We start from the raw sequence: 24,191 nt of genomic DNA on the forward strand, positions 1-24,191 counted from the left end.
CTCTGGTGTCTTCTTTTGGGGAGTCAAGAGATAATTCCATCCAACCTCTACCATCCCAGCCAAATGGACAAACGGATTAAACACTATTCAAAGTTCCCACTCCAAATGAATTCTGAGATGTTCCTCAGTTACTCTCTCTGACATAAACAGCGCTGACTGTCACACAGCCTCTCCCACAAATAACCTCAATCTCACATGCTCCAGTGTAAGCTCACCTCCTCCTCCATGCCTATCCTAGTGCAGATAAAAAAATAAAAAAAATCATAAATAACAACTTAAAGAATTAGCAAACATGTCTTCAGTTCTCCCTGAGGTTAAATTATCTTATTCTTTTGTCCTTTCTTCCTTGAATCACCTCCATGGCTCTTCTCTGAACATTCTAATGAGCAGAATGCAAAGCTGACTAAAATGTTGCAGAAAGGTTTTAATAGGCTAAATAACATAGTACCTTAAAACTCCTACATGATATACAATTATTGCTCCTATAACATTTTAGAAATAAAAAGATAATTTCCACAACCATAGCAAAGAAAGATCCTGAGTTTTGGACCCAAACCTTTCAAGAATGGCTCAAACATGAGGGATTTAATTAGGCTGTGCATAAACAGGGTGGACAGAAGGCCCAGAAAACAATTTCACAACAAACCACATACCTATGATGTCTTGCAAAACACTACCAAACCAGCTGAACATATCACAATCACCAATCAATAATTCTTTCAAAGGAAAGGTGTTTGGACTCTCAGGTAGAGAGGTTTACAGTTTTCCATCTCACCTGGGCCCTCAGTGCTGCCTGACTACCCTATCATGTTGCCTTAGCCCTTTCTAGCACTTTCTCCACAATGGTTATCTCAAGCCTTTGTTTTCCTCACATTTCTAACTTGCCCCATGTTACTCTCAGCAGGCAACATTATGTCCTAGTTTCCAGGGAAGAAAAAAAATTATCTGACCAGAAGAACTCAGTAAACTTTCCAACGTTCGCTTTTTCCTCCTTCATCTCCATTGAAAGACAGTTTGCAATTCCCACAAAGAAAATAAACCTTAAGTGGTCCTTCCTACATATCTTCAGAATCACCTCCATCCACAAGCTCCATCCTCTCCTCTATATATGTTATTTTACCTTTTGTCCCCATGTCAACAAGAACAGAGCCCCTCACCCCCAAGTGAATCCATCGCCTAGGCCCTAGGGTGGTGGGTCATCTTCCCCACCTTATCAGGGCCTTTGTCCTCTCAGCTAGCTCTCTAGTTTTGAGCTGTTTTCTGTCTTTCTCTGTTTACTTGCCCCTTCTCATCAGGATTTTGTTGCATTGCTTTTCATCTTCTTAATGATGTCCTATTTTGTGCTGAAACAACTTCAAACTTATAGAAAAGCAGCAATGATAGTACAAAAAACTGCCTAAAGCCCTTCTTGCACAGACACCAGTTTTGTCAGTTGCCCAATGACACTGTTTATAGCCAAAAAAAAAAAAAAAAAATCAGGCACCAACAACTGAAGAACCATTCTTAACGCACTTTTCTCTCTCATTCTTGAAACATCAAGCCTTATGATATTATCTTCTAATCTCTCCCAAATCTATCTCCTCAGCAATTCTATAAGACCAAGCAATCAGCTTGTGCCTGAATTACCATCATTAAGTGGCCCCCCACTCTGATCATTCTTCTAATCTGGTCTACACAACCTGTACAACAAATGCAATCATTGCTTTCTCCTTAAAACCCTTTAAAGAACTGCCATTGCCCTCAGGACAGCCTCGTCCCCTTATATGGCTCCCTAGGCCCTGCATGATCTTGCCCTAGCCTACCTTCGCAACATCATTCCTTGTTCAAATTCAAACAACCACACGGATATTTCTTTCACCTCCAAAAATAGACAATATATCTTCAAGTCCCTGGCCTTGACATATTCTTGTCCCTCTCTTTGCTACATTTATTGGTCAAATACTACATATCCCTCAGGACACAGACATCACCTCTGGGAATCTTAAAAAGAATGACCCGGTTCTGTTTTTCCACAGTACTCTATATTTCTCTAGAATTCTTTTCACGCTTTGCTGCAATTGCTTGTTTAATTATTTAATTTCCCAACCAATTAGCTTTATTATAATCTCATCGTGAAATGGATGCAGTGTCTCATGCACTGCTCTATCACCAAACCTTAGAAAAGTGGCTGAAATACATTAGGTCTCCCTAAGTATTTAGAGAATAAATTAGCCTCAAAAATAACAAACTCTACCGCAGCCACAGCCAGAGAGCACATTTCACAAGCGTGCATTAACACACGGCATGGAGCAAGACGTCTTCCGTCACTCCTGTTGCTGGTCAAAGAATGGCATTTTAACATGATGCACCCATATAAGCCTGAATGAAAAAGAATTATTTCCCACAAACAAAAAAACCACAGAAGTTCCCCTTCTTTCTCTGTGGTAAACTGGAATGACTCATTATTTTTTACACTTTCAAGAAGGTGACACACAATAAACTCAACATTTGAGAGAACATCTTTGGACAAAAGGGTTAGAATAAGAATGAATGTTTAGATTCTTTAGGCAGCTCTACTACATTCTCCCTGTATATGATATGAACACACACTCACAACATCCCGAAAATACAGAGCTTGATTTTAAAAAAGAAAAGTAGAAAATGAACAAACTTGGCAGGGTGTCTAACCCACAGGAGAGGTAATATAAAATGTGAGAGGTGACACCAGAGTCCAACTCCAGCCAACTACAAACATCAAAAGTTGATGCCTGAAGGAGGACATATATAAAGGTGATTAACATCAATTATTACTTATTATATACTATTATAAACCAGATCCAAGTTACTTCATCTTTACTGTACTGTTCTACATATAAGGAATTGGCATTTGAAGGACCTAAAAAAGTAACTTATAGCACTGGGGAACAAAATTTTTGTTACATCCACAAAAATACTTGTTCTTACCTAATTCGAGTGTGCTGATCAAATCCGACATTAGTTTTTCTCTGTAATCTACAGTTTTTTGCAATTCAAGATTTTAGGTTTTCATCTTATTGTAAAATTTTCAACATTTACTTTAACATAATGAAGTAGAATGTCTTCTTGGGCATCAACTTTGTGAAAATACAATAATTTATATAATGCAGTAAGTACACTAAAAGATATAATTACATCAGAATTTGTCTACAATTTCAAAATAGAACATATTAAAACACTTATTTTAATCATAAAATTTGTGCAAAACTTATTTAAATTCTATTCAGGTAAAAATTTGTGTTTGTAGCTCTTGCGTTTGTGTACTTGTTGAGGACAATCTCGTTTGATGCTCCAGCAGTAGTCTGCTCATCACTAACAGCTCCAAGATTTTGGGGAAACTTATCAAGGTGACTGTTCAGGAAGTGAATCTTAACGCTCATGTTACATCCAATGTCGCGGAAAGCCAACAGCATCCTTTGAACCAGAAGTTCATAGTTTTCTGCTTTTTTGTTGCCAAGGAAGTTCTTTGTAACTGCCACAAAAGACTGCCATGCTGCTTTCTCCTCCTTATTCATCTTCCTGGCAAATTCTTTGTCACGTATGAGGGTTCAAATTTAAGGTCCATCGAATACACCTGCTTTTATCTTCTCAACAGACAAGGTAAGAAAAACAGAAATAATATGTTGAAAACATTCACTTTCTCTATTCAAAGCCTGAACAAACTGCTTCTTTAAGCCAAGTTTGATGTGAAGTGGGGGAAAAATGATCCTGTCTTGATTAACTACAGGTTCATTCACAATATTTTGCACCCCTACTTCCAGAGCTTCACATTTCGGCCACTCCTTCTGTGTCCAGTGTTTCTCCTGAGCTCGGCTGTCCCACAAACACAGAAAGCAAGGATACTTCATGAAACCTCTCTTGTCCTAACAGGAAATTTACCATTTTAAGATCCACACTAATGATCCAGTTATGCTCCTCATACTTCAGAAAGTCGAGGACAATTTTTATGTCATTATAATCTTCTCACAGATGAGTTGAATAACCAATTGAACCCGCTGTATAAACATTACGGTTGTGTAAAAGAACACATTTCAGACTCTGTTTAGAGCTGTCAAGAAATAGCCACCATTCTGTTGGACTGTAAGTGATAACACCTAGCTGGCTGATATCATGGCAGTAAACAAAGTGTTTGTCTTCGGAAAAAAAGTCCACAAAAATTTGTTCACACTTCTTGAAATGGGATACTTTAGCTGACCGGTGAAGTATATTCTTTTCTTGAAACCTGGAGGCTAATAACTCACCTGCTTTCTTTGATAGGCCCAAATCTCTTACTAAGTCATTCAATTCGGGTTGGCTAAACTGCTGAGGGGTTAATGACTGATAGGCATCAGAAGAAGACCCTTCAGATTCTACAACCATTTCCTCATTTCCTCATGCATCTTATCAAAATACACTTGATCACCATGTTCACTATCTTTGTCCTTAGAAGAAATAAAACCATTGAAAACTGGAACCGGGAGTGTCTCAGAGTGTGGGATCGGTCATATTGCTGAAGGAATATTAGAATATGCGATCATATGCCATTTTTTCTTGCCAAAGCCCTTTGTATGGATCAGACAGAAATAACAGTCACTGCTGTGGTCCTTAGGTTCACGCCAAACCATGGGAATACCAAAAGGTATTCCTTTGCATTTTCCTTTTGTCCAGTCACAAAGCATTTCCTCACGATTATGACATACAATATGAGGAGCCCAATTCTTGTATTGATCGCCAAGGGGAACTTGAAAATAGGCAATATATGCACATGTCACAAATGATGAAATATTGCACCTTTGACGTTGAAGTGTGTAACAGCCACATATATAACAGAAGATGTCACGACTATTCTTACATTTACATCTACTCGAAGAAGCTATGATTCGATCTTAAAACAAAATAAGAGGGTGTTTTTTATCAGATTGCAATTTTTTACATTTAAAAACAACTACAATTATGTAAAGGTGATGTTTGTAAAACATTAATTGTCTTGTGGTTATGTTCAATCCAAGAGTCGTTTCCCTTTAACTCCAATTTAAAAACCAATGCATACCATAAACTGTAACAAAAAGAAATTAAAATTGCATAAAAACTAGAGCATGCAACCAAAAAATGGACTTCAGATTTGGAATCAGTGATGCAGAAATATATAGAAAAAGTCCTAAAACCTCATGTAACAGAAAACGAAAAAAAAATTTTCCCAGTGTATCTAATAAATACCAAAGTGTTGTTCTTCCCAATCCTAGTGCTATATCTCAAACTAGGCAGGTGCTAGTAATTTCTTTAGATTAAGTCAAAATTTTCCTTTCAACATTCTCCAGCTGAGATTACTATAGGCTTACTCATAAAATTAGAGGGGAAATAGGTGTTTATGTCTTCAAGGGGAAACATTTTTATGAATTTTTTAAAAATATCAGTCCTGGCCTGACTGGGCTGTGGCGCAGTGAATAGAATGTCGGACTGGGAAGTGGAAGACCCAGGTTTGAGACCTCGAGGTTGCCCATCTGTTTTGAGCAAAGCTTGTTAGCTTGAGCCCAAGGTCGCTGGCTCGAGCAAGGGGTCACTCAGTCTGCTGTAGTCCCCCCGCTGGTCAAGGCACATATGAGAAAGCAATCAATGAACAACTAAGATGTTTCAACGAAGAATTAATGCTTCTCATCTCTCTCCCTTCCTGTCTGTCTGTCCCTGTCTCTCTGATTCTGTCTCTGTCACAAAAAAAAATAAAAATAAAAAATAAAATATCAGTCTGATAGGTGAAGGAAGATTGGCCCTTCTCTTGATGTACTTTGAGAGTATTACTTTAGAGGACAGGGGTTACTTTTCCCCACTGGCCTCTCTGGATAGCTCCAGTTCTAGCCCTGCCCCAATTTAAGAATTTTTAAAGTGACATGGAGAGGCAGTTTTATGTATAATTACCTATAAAATGTTTTATTGTAAAAGCAGAACTCAAGTACATTGTTTTAAAGAAAGAATTCTGAAGCTCACCTATCATTCTGCCTTTCCCAATAAGAGAAACTAAAGATTCAAAGAAGCCCACCACAAGAGGGGGAAGTGATAAAACCCTTTGCTCCAGCGGTCCCCAAACTTTTTACACAGGGGGCCAGTTCACTGTCCCTCAGACTGTTGGAGGGCCACCACATACAGTGCTCCTCTCACTGACCACCAAAGAAAGAAGTGCCCCTTCCAGAAGTGCGGTGGGGGGCTGGATAAATGGCCTCAGGGGGCCGCATGCGGCCTGCAGGCCATAGTTTGGGGATGCCTGTTGCTCAATGGTAAGAATTTTAATCCCCTGCTGCCACTTGACTCTCTGAAAGGTAACAACCAGTCTTGTACTTCCCAGGCAAGAGAATAATGTCCTCACTAACAAAGTTAAACACACACACACACACACACACACACACACGATCTATGGCAACTGACATGTGGGCATCATCTTATGATAAAGTCAGTTTCCACTTGAATACCAAACATTGAAGCTCACATCTATATTTCTGTGCCTTAATCTTCAGAATAAATGGACAACAAAGACAATTGGACATTCAAGGAAAGTCGCAAATGGGAAAACACAGACCAAAACAAATAAAAAACATAAAGGAATGTGGAAAGCAAAAACAATGCAGAGAAAACTCTAAAAATAGTTATATTAATAATTAATATTCTAACAGAAATGAGAAGATATTATAACCATAAAATACAAATACAATATAATTTTTAAAATAAATTTTGACTCCAAAGAAGCAGAGTATACATTCTTTTCAAGTACACATGGTCTCTAGAACAGACCACATTTTAGGACACAAAACAAGTTTTAATAAATTTAAGAAGATTTAAATAAAATCAAGCATCTTTTCTGACCATAATGGTATGAAACTAGCACTCAATCACAAGTAAAAAAGTGAAAAACACACAAAGACATGGAGGCTAAATAACATGTTACTAAACAATGACTGGGTTAACAATGAGATCAAGAAAGAAATCAAAACATACCTTGAAACACATGAAAATAAAAAAACAACAACACAAAATCTATGGGATACAGCAAAAGCAGTCCTAAGAGGAAAATTCATAACATTATAAGCCTATCTCAAGAAACAAGAAGAATTTCAAATAAACAATCTAACTTTACACTTCAAAAAACTTGGGCCTGACCTGTGGTGGCGAGGTGGATAAAGCGTCGACCTGGAAATGCTGAGGTCGCCGGTTCGAAACCCTGGGTTTGCCTGGTCAAGTCATATATTGGAGTTGATGCTTCCAGCTCCTCCCCACCTTGTCTCTCTGTCTCTCTCTCCTCTCTCTCTCCCTCTCTGTCTCTCTCTCTCCCTTTCTCTCTCCTCTCTAAAATGAATTTAAAAAAATTTTTTTTTAAAAAAAACTTGAAAAAGAACAACAAACAAAACCAAAAGTGAGTAGATAAAAGGAAATAATAAATATCAGAGAAAAATTAAATGAAATAGGCCCTGGCCAGTTGGCTCAGTGGATAGAGCATCAGCCCGGTGTATGTACATCCCAGGTTTGATTCCCAGTCAGGCCAAACAAAAGAAGCAATCATCTGCTTTTCTTCCCCTTCTTCCCCTCCCAAAGCCAGTGGCTCGATTGGTTCAAGTTTCAGCCCCAGGCACTGAGAATAGCTCGGTTGATTCAAGGATCTGCCCCAAACAGGGGTTCACATGTGGATCCAGGTTAGGATGCATGCCGGAATCTGTCTCACTATCTCTCCGCCTCACTTAAAAAATAAAAAATAGATGAGCCTGACCAGGTGGTGGCACAGTGGATAGAACATCAAACTGGGAATTGGAGGACCCAGGTTCCAAACCCCGAGGTTGCCAGCTTGAATGCAGGCTCATTCAGGTTGAGCACAGGTGCACCAGCTTGAGCATGGGGTCGCTGGCTTAAGCATGTGATCATAGCCACTACCCCATGGTTGCTGGCTTGAGCCCAAAGGTCACTAATTTGAAGCCCAAGGTCACTGGTTTGAGCCCAAGGTTGCTAGCTACAGTAAAGGGTCACTCACTCTGCTGAAGTCCCCTCCCGATCAAGGTACATATGAGAAAGCAATCAATGAACAACTAAGGCGTCGCAACAAAGAATTGATGATTCTCATCTCTCTCCCTTTTTGTCTGTCCCTGTCTGTCCCTCTCTTTGTCTCTCTCATTGTTTCTGTCACAAAAATACATAAATAAAATAAAATAAATGAAATAGAGTCTAACAAAACAATACAAAAGATCAATAAAACCAAGAGCTGGTTCTTTGAAAAGATAAACAAGTTTGACAAATCCCTAAACAAATTTAGCAAGAAAAAAAGAGAGACTGCAAATAAAATCAGAAATGAAAGTGGAGGAGTAATAACTGACACCAAAGAAATACAAAGCATTGTAAAAAGAAAAATATTACAACTATATGCCAGCAAATCGAACATACTGGAAAAAATGGATAAATTAGTAGAAACATACAATCAACAATCTTCCAAAACTGAATCAGGAAGAAACAGAGGATCTGAACAAACAGATTACAACTAGTGAACTTGAAACAGTAATCAAAAAACTCCCAACAAACAAAAGTCCCAGACCAAATAGCTTCATAGGTCAATTTTACCAAACATTCAAAGAAGAACGAACACCTATTCTTCTCAAACTATTCCAAAAAGTTCAAGAGGAGAGACTCCCAAGCTCATTTTATAAGGCCAGCATTATCCTAATTCCAAAACCAGGTAAAGACACTACAAAGAAAGAAAACTATGAGCCAATATCCCTGATGAACATAGATGCTAAAATCCTCAAAAAATATTAGCAAACCGCACCAGCAATGGATAAAAACAATCATACACCATGATCAAGTGGGATTTATTCCAGGAATGCAAGGTTGGTACAATATCAGCAAATCAATAAACATGATACCCCACATAACAAAATGAAGAATAAAAAACACATGATCACATCAATAGAGGAAAAAAAGGCATTTGGTAAAACCCAGCACACATTTGTGATAAAAACTCTCAGCAAAGTGGGAACAGAGGGAACACAACTCAACGTAATAAAGACCATATATGAAAACCTAAAGCCAACATGATGCTCAATAGGCAAAAACTGAAAGCATTTGCCTTAATATTGGGAAAAAGACAGGGATGCCCACTTTCATCACTCTTGTTCAACACAGTACTGGAAGTCCTAGCCACAACAATCATACAAAGAAAAAAAAAAAAGGCATCCTAATAGGAAAAAAAGAGGTAAAACTGCTATTATTTGCAGATGACATGATACTGTACATAAAAAACCCTAAAGATTCCACCAAAAAACTACTAGAATTGATAAATAAACTCAGTAAAGTAGCAGGATACAAAATAAATAGCCAGAAATCAGTTGCATTTGTATACATTAATAATGAACTATCAGGGAAACTAAGAAAACAATCCCATTCACAATTGCTTCAAAAAGAATAAAGTTCCAGGAATAAATTTAACCAAGGATGTAAAGGACGTTGGTTAAAATCCTTGGAAAATTTTAAGATACTGAAGAAAGAAACTGAGGAAGCTACTAATCAGTGGAAGCATGCACCATGTTCATGGATGAAGAGAGTTAACACCATAAAAATGTCCATACTACCCAAGGAAATGTATATATTCAATGCCATTTCTATCAAGATACCAATGGCATATTTCTCAGAATCAGAACAAATATTCCAAAAATTTATGTGGAACCACAAAAGACCCTGGATAGCAATAGCAATCTTAAGAAAGAAGATCAAAGTTGGATAAATCATGCTACCTAATATTAAACTATACTACAAGGCTGTAATAATCAAAACAGCATGGTACTGGCATAAAAATAGACATATAGATCAATGAAAAGAAATACATAGAAAGCCCAGAAATAAACCAATGTCTTTATGGTCAATTAATATTTGACAAAAGATGCAAAAACATACAGTGGGGTAAAGATGGTCTATTTAAAAAATGGTGTTGGAAAAATGGGACAGATGTGTGCAAAGAGATGAAACTGGACCACCTTCTTAAACCAGAATAAACTAAAAATGAATTAAAGACTTAAATGTTAGACTAAAATCATAAAAATCCTAGAAGAAAACATAGGCAGTAAAATCTCTCACATTTCTCTTAGCTACAAGTAATATGTCGTTGGGCAAGGGAAACAAAATAAAAAATAAACAAATGGGACTAAATCAAACTACAAGGCTTTTGCACAACAAAACTATCAACAAAATGAAAAGAACAGCCTACTGAATGGGAGAATATATTTATCAATGATATATCTGATAAAGGATTAATACCTAAAATTTATAAAGAACTTATAAAACTCAACACCAAAAAAAAAAAAAAAAAGCAAAAACAAGAAATACAATTAAAAAATAGGAAAAGGACCTGAATAGACACTTCTCCAAAGAGAACATACAGATGGCCAGCAGACATATGGAAAAGTGCTCAACATCACTAATCATCAGAGAAATGCAAAATAAAACCACTGAGAGATATCACCTCATACCTGTCAGAATGGCTACTATCAATAAATCAACAAACAAGTGTTGGCAAGGATGTAGAGAAAAGGGAACTCTCTCGCCTGACCAGGCCGTAGCACAGTAGATAGAGCGTTAGACTGCGACGCGGAGGACCCAGGTGTGAAACCCTGAGGGCACCAGCTTAAGTGTGGGCTCATCTGGTTTGAGCAAGGCTCACCAGCTTGAGCCCAAGGTCACTGGCTTGAGCAAGGGGTCACTCGGTCTGCTGTAGACCCCCCCCCAGTCAAGGCACATATGAAAAAGCAATCAATGAACAACTAAGGTGCCACAACAAAGAATTGATGCTTCTCATCTCTCTCTCTTCCTGTCTGTCTGTCCCTATCTGTCCCTCTCACTGTCTCTGTCTCTGTCACAAAAAGAAAAAAAAAAAAAGGGAACTCTCATGCATTGTCATTGTTAGGGAGAATGTAAATTGGTACAGTCACTACGGAAAGCAGTTTAGTTTCCTCAAAAAATTAAAAATGAGCCCTGGCCGGTTGGCTCAGCGGTAGAGCGTCAGCCTAGCGTGCGGAGGACCCGGGTTCGATTCCCGGCCAGGGCACACAGGAGAAGCGCCCATTTGCTTCTCCACCCCTCCGCCGTGCTTTCCTCTCTGTCTCTCTCTTCCCCTCCCACAGCCAAGGCTCCATTGGAGCAAAGATGGCCCGGGCGCTGGGGATGGCTCTGTGGCCTCTGCCTCAGGCGCTAGAGTGGCTCTGGTCACAACATGGCGACGCCCAGGATGGGCAGAGCATCGCCCCCTGGTGGGCAGAGCATCACCCCTGGTGGGCGTGCCAGGTGGATCCCGGTCGGGCGCATGCGGGAGTCTGTCTGACTGTCTCTCCCTGTTTCCAGCTTCAGAAAAATGAAAAAAAAAAAAAATTAAAAATTAAACTGCCTTATGACCCAACAATTCCACTTCTGGCATTTATCCAAAGAAACCGGAAACAGTAATTTGAAAGAATATAGACACCCCTGTGTTCACTGAAACATTATTTACAAGAGCCAAGATTTGGAAGCAGTCCAAGTGTCCATCAGTAGATGAGTGGATAAAAAAACCTAAGAATACCAAATCAGTGATTCAAAAGAAGATATGAATTCCCATGTTTATTGCAACATTGTTTACAATATCCAAGATCTGGAGACAGCCCAAGTGTTCGTCAGTGAATTAGTGGATTAAAAGCTATGGTACATATACACAATGGAATATTATGAGGCCATGAAAAAGAAAAATTTTACCTTTTGCAATGGATGGACCTGGAGATCATTATGCTAAGTGAAATATGCCAGGCAAAGAAAGACAAATATCATATGTTCTCATTCATATGTGGAATCTAATGAACAAAGTGAACTGAGGAATGGAATTGAGGCAGAGGCAGGATCACAGGGAGCAGAGGGACAGCTGTCAGAGGGAAGGGGGAAAAGGGGATGGGATCAGAGAAGGTGAAAGGAATAGTAAAATTATGTATACATAACATATAGATACAGATAACAGGACAGCAAATCCCAGAGGGAAGGGAGGAGAGAGTTAGGGGGAGGACGGCAAAGGGGATATAAGAAGGGATAAGGGGGTGGGGTGAGGGAGTTACATTGAGTAATATAATTAAATCAATATTAACACAATACATTAAAATTAATAAAAAAAATAGCCGCCAAGAAAAAAGAAACAGTGGTATACATATACACAGTGGAATACTATTCAGCCATAAAAAGAAGGAAATCTTCCCTTTTGCGATAGCATGGATGGACCTGGAAAGCGTTAGCTAACTTAAATAATCCGGCCAGAGGAAGACAAGTACTATATGATTTCACTGATATGTGGAATCTAATGAACAAAATTAACTAATAAGCAAAATAGAGAGACTCACAGATAGAGAGCAGGCTCACAATTATGGGGGAAAGCAGCGAAGGAATTGAGTAAAGAAGGAAATAAAAGAGAAAAAAACTTATGGACATGGTCAACAGTATGGTGATGGCTAGGGAGAGGGGACATGAGAGAAGGCAAAGGAGGGTGGGGGGGGGTAAATGGTGATGGACCTAGACTTGTTTTTGGAGAAGTAAACACATAATACAGGGTACAGATGATGTGTTGTAGGGTTGTACACCTGAAACCTGTATAATTGTGTTAACCAATGTCACCTCAATTAATTCAACAAAATGGAAAAATAACTTAAGTTATAAAAATAAAATATCCAATTTTAAAAAACTGAATATAAAATGAAGCAAATCTCCCAGAAAATAGAAAACAAGATAGAAGAGAAAATCTAAGAATATGGCTCAGTCAAGGAAGTCCAATGTCTGATTAGTTGTACTAGGAAAACAAAACACTGATAATAAATGATAATTTATAAAAGATTACAAGGAATTTCCCGATTGAGTTTCTACATCAGAAAAGCTCAGATGATTAGCACAACAAAAAACTCATTTTCAAAATTTCAAATTTTTGATTTTCAGAAATAAAGAAATCCTCAAAGTTTCCAGAGGCAAACAAAAACAGTTCCATACAAGAAAGCAGAAATTACAATGTAAGTACATTTCAAAACCAAAAATGAAAGCTAAGAGATAATGAAGCAATAACTTCAAAATTCTGAAGGAAAATAATTTCCAACTTAGACTTCTAAACACAGCCAACTATCAAGTAACTGTGAAGATAAACTTTATATATTTGCATACTTACAAAAGTGTTCAAAATATCATTTTCCACATATCCACCCTCAAGACTCTATTTAAAAAAATGTTTCACCAAAAGTGTAAAGCCAAAAAAAGAAAAAGAAAAACATGGGTCTATCGAAATAGGGTTCCATTTATAATCCAGGAAAAAAATTAAAGAAATACCTAAAAATCCCAGAAGATAGGAGGAGGTGATTCCTATAATAATAACAAAAGGAAGTTCAAGGACAACAGTTAAGTAGAAGGTCCAGAGAGTAACTAACTAAGCAAGGTCTGGGAAACGAGAAAATGGCTCCAGGAGAGTTTCAAGAATTAACAAAAATTAAAAGATTAATAACAGTAATAATAAAACAACGGATAGATTACCTAATAAACATGACTATATTTAAAAGGTATTTCAAGTACATCAGAATGTATGTATATGATTTAGAGGAAAGTCAATAGAAAACAAAGAAACATGAGATAGCTATTCACTCTAATGAAAACAGAAAGTTGCACCAGAAAATAAATACAATTTTAGTACACCATGAGGTTTAGCTTTGAATAGTATTTTCTTTTTTTTAAGATTTTATTTATTGATTTTAGAGAGTGAGAGGAGAAGGGGGTGACAAGAAGTATGAACTCATAGTTGCTTCACTTAAATTGTTCATTAATTGCTTCTCTTATGTGCCAAGGCTAAGATTTCAAACTGGTGACCTCAGTGTCCTAAGTTAATGCTCTATCCACTGAACCACCACAGGTCAAGCTTGAGTATTATTTTCATAATATAATCATGTAAACACTGAATATGGAGTTAACAAGAATGGCCACTACCTACATTAGGAAAGCAGAAGAAGGTAAAATGTTCATGGTGGGGCCAAGCAGGGGACATCAGAGAATCTGTAAGGGAGCTACAGCCCCTCCTCTAGGTCAGAAGTCAATAGGCAATATACAAAGCTGAAAAATTAGAACACACTATTAGAAGCATGTTATTTGGAAAAGTGAAGATATACAGCAAAAGAAGCAAATAAAAATAAAAAAGCGTTGATTATGAGGAGTAAGAAATAGAAGCAGGAAGGGCTGGGCAAGGGATCCTATTTTTCATATAAACCTGGTAATATCTGAGCTCTAAAAGTATACGTATGTATTACTTTGAAATGAATACTTTGAGCTCTAAAAGTATACGTATGTATTACTTTGATATAAAGTAGAACTTAAAACACAGTAGGAAAATACTTATAAATAAAATAATATTACTAGACTTATTGAGGTGATCCCTTCATAAGTTATATAAATATTCACTGTTGTATACTTGAAACTAATAATACTGTATGTCAGATGTAATTTTAAAAAGTTTTAATTATTTTTTAAAATTAGATTATATAAATATACAATTAAATAAATTATATTAAAAACAAAAAATAATATGTAAATTCTGACCCATTTAAAACTACAAATATAGCAAGTCTTCGAATAACATCATTTTGTTCAACGTTGTTTCCCTATAACGGTTGATGAGGTACAGAGGAATTTAACCCTTGTTTTTATCAATTAGCCAATGGTAAAACTGAATTCATTAAATATCATTTCACATAAGTCACATACCCTAGCAAGGATGTTAGTAAGGACTTATTGTATACACACACACAAGCTTTGGAATGCCTACAACTATTACTAGTGATTATCTCTGAATGATGGGATTACAGAAGTTCTTTTGATTTTTCTGTTCCAACAAAAATATGTATTGTTATTTTAACAAGAAATAAACTTTTTTTCACAAAATATTTTAAAGTATTTGCTTACCTTAGCTGATTTTTTAATGTTTAAGTCTTCATTCAGTTTAAAAAGAATTGTCATGTTGTACACAGTCTGGTTTCCATGTCCATGAGGCCACCAAGTTTCTACAGTAATGTTCTTTTAAAAAATAATAAAAATCATTCTAAGTAATCTATGGCATATTTTCAGAAAATAATGTACTGATTCAGGGCATTATATCAATTTCTCATAGAAATTCTAGGTTCTAAAACAATATAAATCTCTCTCCTTATTAAATGCCAAATTATACCAATGCACAGATAATATTTTAAAGTCAGCATACTAGGAGTTTAGCATGGTTTAACATACTAAAAGGGAAAGGAAAGAAAGAGTAACATGAATGTTCAGAAAAACAAGTCTTCCCATTTCTATCACTCAAGCTTACATTTATTCTATATTCTTAACATTTAGAATTGGACTTTGAAGTTGACTTCTTTTAAGCCCAGAAATAGACATTGTTTTGAGTTCTTACTTTATCTGAATGTTGACTTACTCCATCCTTTTCCATTCACAATTATCAATTAGAAGAATTTTTAAAAGGAAAAAGAAAAGGTAAAACCTAGCCCACTTTTACTCAAAAAAAAGGTCATGGAATTAGAATTCTGCATGTAGAATAAACATCAATATTCAAAATAAATTTATAAGTACCAAAAATAATCACCGTGTTTAAATATAATGCTTAGAATGTATTTTGGATTTAGAATATTGAAAATACTGCAGAAAAATTAAAATATAACACACCTGCCTTCTTGAGAGAAAAGGATGCCAAATTTGACACATATTTTCCATTTTCTAAACCTTGAAATATGGGAAAATCAATCCTTAGCACGCATGCGCACACACACACACAATATGTATAAGAGGTTAAAATTAAAGTAAATAGAAAAAGTACATTTTTCTTTCATATTCAGACGCTTTTAACCCTTTCTTTTGAACAGTATTGCTTTTCATCTCATGCTTCCTGGGAAGTACCATCATTCACCTTGTTAATTTTCACAAATAGCTTAACAGTCCTTTCCCCAGGCTGAAGCTCAATGCTGTGTGTCTGCTGGGTTTGCAGTTTAGGGATTTCTACGATCACTTGACCAGAAACTGGCTTTGAGCCGACAACATCAAAAGAAGACTCTATTTTGAGATTCCACTCCTGGGTAAGGCAATCTAAGGCAGAAAAAAGAAAAAGAAAAAAATATATATATATATAAAATATGCTAAGCATTATCACTGCACTTCTTAGGATTCACTGAAGAAAAGACCAAAGCAGGCTCTACACCAGAAAGTGCTCCACAAACGCGGCCATGATACAAAGTTAGGTGGAAATTCTCTTTAACCTTGAATTTAATCTGTCATCCCAGAGAAGAGTAACTAAATTTATATATTTTGCACACATTCAACTCTAAAAAATATTAAAATCATAAGCCATAAAAACTATCAATATAAGTAGGGAGCAAATAGGAAATTACAAATGAAAAAAATAGCATAAATTTCCCAGGATTGATATGCACTTGTTCCTTTTTATTAAGTATTGTAAAAACACTGAGGGTTTTAAGTCACATAATTAGGTATAAACTTAGATGTATTTGAATTAACCAAACATGAAAAAAACAGAAATATATGTTTAATGTAGATTATCTAGCCAAGAAATATTTATGGTGAATCTTCTATGCACTGTGTACTTTGCCAAGTGATGGGAATGAAATGGTTGGCAGGATGAACTTGACCCTGCCCTCATGAGCTAAGTCTAATGGGATATAGACTAGTACCAAAGTGGGATAACGTTACTATGGGAGAAGCAAGAGGCTGTTCCGAGAAAATACTCACAAGAAAGAACAGCTAACTTACAGAGGATGAGGGAAGGCTTTTATGAAAAACAGTATGTAGCAGAGCCCAGAGGATGCTTTAGCTAAGTTCAGAGGAAAACAACAAGTATTCTGGACACAGAAGAAGCAAGTGCAAAAGTGCAATGAGTAATAATTAGCAATGCCGTAACAAGGACTCAGGCAATGAGAGACGGGAGAAAAGGGGACCCTCCTGCACGCTAGTGGGAATGCAGACTCGTACAGCCACTGTGGAGAACAGTATGTATGGTGTTTCCTCAAAAAATTAGAAATGGAACTGCCTTATGAACCAGCTATCCCATTTCTAGGAATACATCCGAAGAATCCAAAAACACTAAATCAAAAAGGAGAAAAAAAAAAGAATGAGCAACACCATAACAAGGACTTAGGCAATGACCAGACTGGTGAGGGAGACCAGCATGACTGAGGAGGGGAGCAGGTTCAGCTCATGCTGGACCGTGTGAGGAACCTGGCATCTTCTTGCTGGAGCAATGGGGAGCCACTGAAGATTTTTATCAGAAAGAGTAACTTCATCAGATTTGTATTTTTTAAAAAATAAATCACTAGGGACCACAGCACAGTAGATGTAAATGGAAGAAGCAGAGAGACATAAAATTTCAACCTGTGCAGAAAGGGGGAAAAAAATCCAGGAGAGGAGGAAAAGAAAAGAAAGAGTGTGCAAGGCTGAAGAGGAAGGTTACTGAGAGAAAAGTAAGACGAGACAGCTGCCTAAGGAATGGGAACACGGGAGTGGAGTTTGGGGGTGGGGCAGAATGTTTCAGCAGGGTCTGAAGTGGCATTTTAAATTATGTATGTACAATATAACCCCTTCCTCCATCATCCGTTTAATTTACATTGTTTGCTTAAAAGTTCCAGAAGTGGATTTGCATTTGAGTTTGGATTTTTAAATAAGACACTGTCAAAGCAAGCTTTGGGCAAGGCAAGGTAGAAAAGCAGACCCATGATTTTCAGGTTACACAGGAGAAACCAGTGATCAAGTACCAAAAAAGGCTGGACAGGCAGGGTGTCAGAGCCACCAAGTGTTCTCAGTCTTTACTGCCACAGAAAGGAGGTGCTAATGCACTCAGTTTGTATGATTCCTGGCAAGAAATTGAGGGGATGCCTATTAAATGGCTTCTGTTTTCCCTTCTGAAGGAATGATGCGAGGTTATCAGCTGGGAAATATCTTAGGGACCCTTCTCCTACAAATAAGGAGAGGACTGATAACTTTCCAATTTCAGCATCACAAATTTGTTTGTGGATAATGACCATAGCCTTTAAAACTGGCATTCCTTCCGAATATAGATCCATCAGAGCTGTTCTAAGATGATCACACCACATCTCATCACTTGCATCTCACAGCAGTGAAAAGTATAGACAGATTTGACGCGCACTTCAGAAAACCTAAGCCTGGACTTCAGAACTATTTTTATTCATTAATTGATTCATTCTTAGGAGCACAAGTCAATGAGCCCTGAATTACATTTGGTCTGATCCAGTCAATTTTGCAGTTTACCCACACATAGCCTACAAGTTTTTCTAAGACACAGCAAAATATATCAAGACAACCACACTTTTTAGTTAAAGATGCTTTTCTCCTACTAAGTATTTATATATACTGAGTCTCTCAGTTTTCCCTTTATGGAATTTTTGTTGTTTTTAAACAGAAGCGTACAGTCCAATCTGATCCAAAGTTGTTTGTTTTCTAAAATATCTCTAACTCTTTGACAGCTACATGACCTTTAGATTCCTATGATTTTCCTTCTGGTTTCTCTTATTTTAAGAGATAATAATAGACCACAATTACCAATAACTTACTATGAGCTAGGCATTGTCTATGCTCTCAACATGTATTAACTTTTTTAAGCATCACAACATTACTATAAGGTAAATTCTATCATTATCATCATTATTCAGATGAGAAAACTAAGGCACAGAGAAGTTAAGTAACTTGCCCAAAAGCTTGGATATGAACCAAGATAGTCTGAAACTAGAAACTGTACACTTAACCTCAGAGTTATGCCCATCTCACCCAAACCATTTCACCAAAATCATGTCTCACTGGTGCTCAGGATTATTACAGTGGAGAGGGGGTCTTATTACATAGTAGAGCATTTCTGTTTTTAATGGTATCAAGATATGCTAGGCATCAACTATGTCTTTTGGCTAAATCTTTAACCACAACAGCACGGATACATAAAACTTTTGAACTAAAAGTATGCTGATACATCACATAATCTAATTTATGGTGAATGGTTCCTTCCCAGTGGTTTTCAACCACCGGTCCATGGACCAGTGTTGGTCTGCCAGAAATTTCATGCTGCTTCGCGAAAGAGTTAACCACCCTGATGTTGCACAGACCAGTACAAAATTTCTAGTGGACCAGTGGTTGAAAACTACTGCTCAAGAGTCTAGATCATGGACTGACAAACTATGGGCCTTAGGCCAAATCTGACTCACCTCTTATTTTATAAATAAAATATGATTTAAACACAGATGCTACAGACTAAATTTTGTTTCCCTATCACAAAAGAAAAAGAAAATGATATGCTGAAGCTCTAACCTCGCCATGTAATTGTATCTGGACAGCGGGTCTTTAGGAGGCACATAATTAAGTTTAATAAGGTCATAAGGGCGGGGCCCTAACCTGATAGGACTAAGGCTTTATAAGAAGAGGAAGAGCTCTATCCATCTTTTCCTTTCTCACCCCACCTGCCCCCCTCCCCGACCCTATGTGAGGACACAGAAAGAAAGGTTGCCATCTGCAAGCTAGGAAGAGAGCCTTGACCACAGACTGAATTAGCCAGCACTTTGATCTTAGACTTCCCAGCTTCCAGAACTAGGAGAAATCAACTTCTGCTGCTGAAATCCCCTAGTCTGCGGTGCTTTGTTATGGCCACCCAGGCAGGCTAAGACAACAGGGATGCTCATTTGTTTACAAGTTGCCTTTGGTGGCCTTTGAACACCAACTGCAGAGCTAACTAGTTGCAACAAAAGCCATGTGACCCAAAGAGTTTAAAATATTTACTACCTGACCCTTAATAGAAAAAGTTTGCTAATCCCTACACTAGCATATTTACCCCAAAAGATCATACTATCAATATTCTTTCTTTAATATCTATAACAAAAACCTCTGCCTCACACAATAGGCACCCCATTTTGCTACCTTTGACTATTGTCAAATCATTCTTTTCTTTAAGTGAGAGGAAGAAAGATAGTGAGATAGACTCCCACATGCATCCCAACCGGGATCCACCCAGCAACCCCACCTAGGGCCAAAGCTCGAATCAAGCGAGCTAACGCAATTTGGATCAACCGAGCTATCCTCAGCACCTGGGCTGACTCTCAAACCAATCAGGACACTGACTATGGGAGGAGAAGAGAGAGAAGGGAGAGAGGAAAGGGGAGAGAAGCAGATGGTCACTTTTCCTGTGTGGCTTGACCAAGGATCGAACCCAGGATGTTCATATACCCGCTGACACTATCCACTGAACCACCAGCCAGAGCCTAGTCATTCTCTACACTGATTTGAAATCCACTTTTCTTTCATTTCTACCTAAAGACTTAAGTTCTGCCCTCTAGGCACCTCCTACCAACCAGTGACCACCAACTTCAAGCCAATTCTTTTGCTGCTTCCTATCATTTCTGCAGTGGGGAACTAGTTGCCCGTAAGGGCCTCTGGGCAAACACTGCAATTCCCAAAGATCCAGATCATCCTGTCAACTCCCTTTGGTGCCACTAAATGAAAAAACTGAGGCTGCAGAATTAAAAACTCCACATGAAGATTCACAAGCCTATTGCGCCATCACCTGATGGCACAGTAATCAACAATTTTCCTGGTATTATCTGTTCACTGCTTTTCACTTGCTAATTTTATAATATATAATCTGAGTTCCTAATTAAGGAGAGCTCCCTCATAAATTAAGACCTATTTCCAGAATACAGTTTCCTATTCTATCTTTCCAAAAGAATACCTATCATCCCCTAGCTCTCCAGAAGTAGAACATAAGATCATTTCAAAAATGGACAAGTACTGGAAAGAAAAATGATTCTTAAATGATGTAAAATTTCCTCCCATGTCTTCCTTCCAACCACACCAAGTTGAACATCCCTTCCCTGCCCTGACTAGTCAGCTGAAGGCCCAAACAGGACAGGAACTCTTTATCAAAACAGGGTGGACAGGCCAGGTGGACCTGCTCTCCCTACAACTTGCGGTCTTCTCTGGCCTGGAGACTCAGTGAAGTCCTAGCTGGTGTCCTACTCCCTGCATAAGAGACTACATCCACATTTGTCCCATATAAACCTCAACCAGGCAGCAACCAGGGATGGCAGATAATGTGGTTCTGCCACTGACTCATTTTCAGGACTTTCCCAAAGCTGATTCAGTGAGGTTTCTTTAAAAATAAAAACAAGAACAAACAAACCACCATGAGTTTGACTTGGATGAGAATTTGTAGAAAGAATAAGCAGCTACAGAGCCCAGAATACTGAGTGCTGCAGTCTTCAAGACAGCTCCAATTTGTGTAGATGTGGCCGATATATGAACCCTTAAAATCCTTTAAAATATGCCAGCTTCTTTTATATTTTTATACAGTCTACTTCTTTGTCAAGATGTGGTTGGGGGTGGGGGAGACAGCTTTATTCAGTTGTATCAGAGAAAGAAAAATGTATAAGAAGACATGGAAGTAGAAAAAATAAAAGATGGCTGAGTTACATTAAGTCACATATGTTCATTACTAACGCCAGCTGCAGAAGTGAGTGCAGTTAATCCTCAAGTATCAATGTCTTCATCTACTCATTCGCCTAGCTTCAAAAAAAGTGGATTCTTCCACACTTATAACCTCAGTAGGTTGTAATGACTGCTGTCATTTGCAAACACAGAAAAAGACCCATGGAATGTCAGAGGCAGAAGAAAGTTAGCGATCTCCTAGTCACTCTGCAGATGAGGTTTCTGAGGTCCGACTGCAGAATCCAGCTCCAAAGCCCCCAAGCCAGTGGACAGGACGAGGGTCCCCGTTCCCTGACGCCACTGTTCTCCACCTTCCATGCACGACTCTCAGAGGTTCCTAAAGACACACATCCTGATGGAAACTGGTATATGAACAAGGAAAAAACCCAAAAGCATAGGTATAATTTGCCTTTCAGAGTCCTAAGTCCAAGTATCAAACACAGGCAATGTGAAACAAAGCACTAGGGTACTGTAACAAAAAGTGTTAGCCTCTTAAAAAGGGTCTTTGAAAGAAAAGAATGAACATAGAAATCTACAGATGTGTCTGACTCTCCACAAAATGCATAATTATGATATATGGTGCACAGTTCCTCATTTGTCAAACTACCATCTTTGTATCAGAAACTACCTGATGAGGGCAGGACAACAGTTATGCAAGAATTTCCATCAAACACAAAAATGTATTTCTTGGATAATTACTGCCTGTAAACCTTGACAAGCACTATAAACTACACCCCAACTCAAAAAAGCAAAAATGTTGAATCTACTTAGAGAAACAAAATATACCCAAAGGTCACAGTTAAGAATCCAGAAGAAATGGAAGAACAGTCAGGTCAGCCTGGGACTGATCTGCAAATGTTGGTAAATTGCTTATGTAAGGGAAAAAAGATGCTTCGTCTCACTGAAGGGAAAAGCTATTCAGAGACAGCTGCCTTGATTAGCTTCGCCCTGCTGAGCACTGAGCAGCTCCTCCTCTTGCCTGCTCTCTTCTTCTTGCATCTTTAATAGGTGATGAAAGGCTGCAGTGAAAAGGTTGTCCTGCACATTGGAGGAAACAGGAACGACAACAAGCTGAAACGACCAAGCCACAGAATGTTGAAATTCAGCTGTCGGAGACTTTCCTGTGTTCTTGCTGGAATTAAAGCACAGACTCTAGCAGCTGCTTTTCAAAGAGATAACATTAGCCAAAAAGTAGGTTCCCAGTTAGTTACAACAGCTGTTTTCCCTGCCTTTACTATGCAGTAAAGATCTCCTTGCCTACTCAGCAGGACAAAACAAATGAAATCCAGGCAAAAAAAAAAAAATCACCCTCAAAACAAGGATAAATTGGTAAACTCCAGAGGGAAAAAAAAACCTATTTATGCAACAAGGCAGCTAATCAAGAGGAGAGATTATTCAAGCAACCTACCTACCCATAAAGATATTTTCAAAGGTGAATGCTGTCATTTTTATGAGTAAAGTAATTCAATGGTGAATGAGAAAGTGATTCAAAATGAATGCATCACACAAGTCACTAAGCAAGACTGACAAATCCTTGCTCTGCTGTATTAAGCTGTAAGCAAAGGGCAGGACTGACCTTAATACAAGCTTCTATTGGGCAGACCAGGATGGAGCTGAGAGCTAGACTCACTCCTCCGGGACAAGGCTAGTCTGGGAGAATGGAGGAGGGGGTGCCTCAGGCTGAGGCCGCCAGTCAACCTGAAGAGGCTGGGGGGAGGCAGCACCTGTGAGAGGCCCGAGCACGCTCAGTATCCACACAGAGCTCCAGAGGATTCACACACTGAAAACATCTCTATACTATTTTTTCTATAACTGTCAGAACAAAAGATTAAACAACATAGCATTTCATCAGAACATTCTTATTATATATTTGGATTTAATAAGTTTATGTAACCTTATGAAAAGCTCACAAAACTAGACAATCATCCCCCCCTGACAAATTTTAGGGCCTAATATGAACAACTTACATCAGATTACAAATATGAAAGATCCAGCATAGACACTATCTATAAATGAATCTCTCTCTCTCTTTCTCTCTCTCAACACACACACAAACACACCCCACCCCACCATCTACCTCCACCACTACCATCACTACCACACAGGGCCTGCATTTTTGGCTACATTATCTGCTTGTAAATGTCCAAATCTCTAGGAGCGGGGCATCACCCCTGCACACAGTCGTCTTCACCCATCTACTCCCCACCACATCCTGGAAACCTGAGTCCAACCCAGACTTTTCTCTCCCCTTTTCCAGCAGATGAGGTTAGTCTCCCACACCCTCCCCAAGGAAAAAACAGTAGAATCTTTCTGCATTTCCACAAGTAAAAAGCACCTGAGCTTCTCTTTTCAATACCAGGGTCAATCTTTCACTGTTTAAAATACTGAAGCCTAGCCCTAGCCGGTTGGCTCAGCAGTAGCGTCGGCCTGGCGCGTGGAAGTCCCGGGTTCAATTCCCGGCCAGGGCACACAGGAGAAGTGCCCATCTGCTTCTCCACCCCTCCCCCTCTCCTTCCTCTCTGTCTCTTTCTTCCTCTCCTGCAGCTAAGGCTCCATTGGAGCAAAGTTGGCCCGGGCGCTGAGGATGGCTCTATGGCCTCTGCCTCAGACACTAGAATGGCTCCAGCCGCAACGGAGCAACGGCCCACATGGGCAGAGCATCGCCC

The 24,191-nt window shown here is 38.4% G+C and overlaps 1 protein-coding gene across 1 annotated transcript in view; it reads right to left on the reverse strand.

Annotated features, from left to right (window-relative positions):
• The window catches only part of MANBA (mannosidase beta), a 145,961-nt gene that overhangs the window by 80,282 nt on the left and 41,488 nt on the right, over positions 1–24,191 (reverse strand). Inside the window, exons 6-7 of the mRNA XM_066383897.1 lie at positions 15,944–16,119; positions 14,950–15,060 (exon numbers count right to left, since the gene is read on the reverse strand). Coding sequence (XP_066239994.1) covers positions 14,950–15,060; positions 15,944–16,119 — 287 coding nt within the window. The remainder of the gene's footprint in view (positions 1–14,949; positions 15,061–15,943; positions 16,120–24,191) is intronic.

Source organism: Saccopteryx leptura, chromosome 5, assembly GCF_036850995.1.
Source record: "Saccopteryx leptura isolate mSacLep1 chromosome 5, mSacLep1_pri_phased_curated, whole genome shotgun sequence".
NCBI classification, from domain to species: Eukaryota; Metazoa; Chordata; class Mammalia; order Chiroptera; family Emballonuridae; genus Saccopteryx; species Saccopteryx leptura.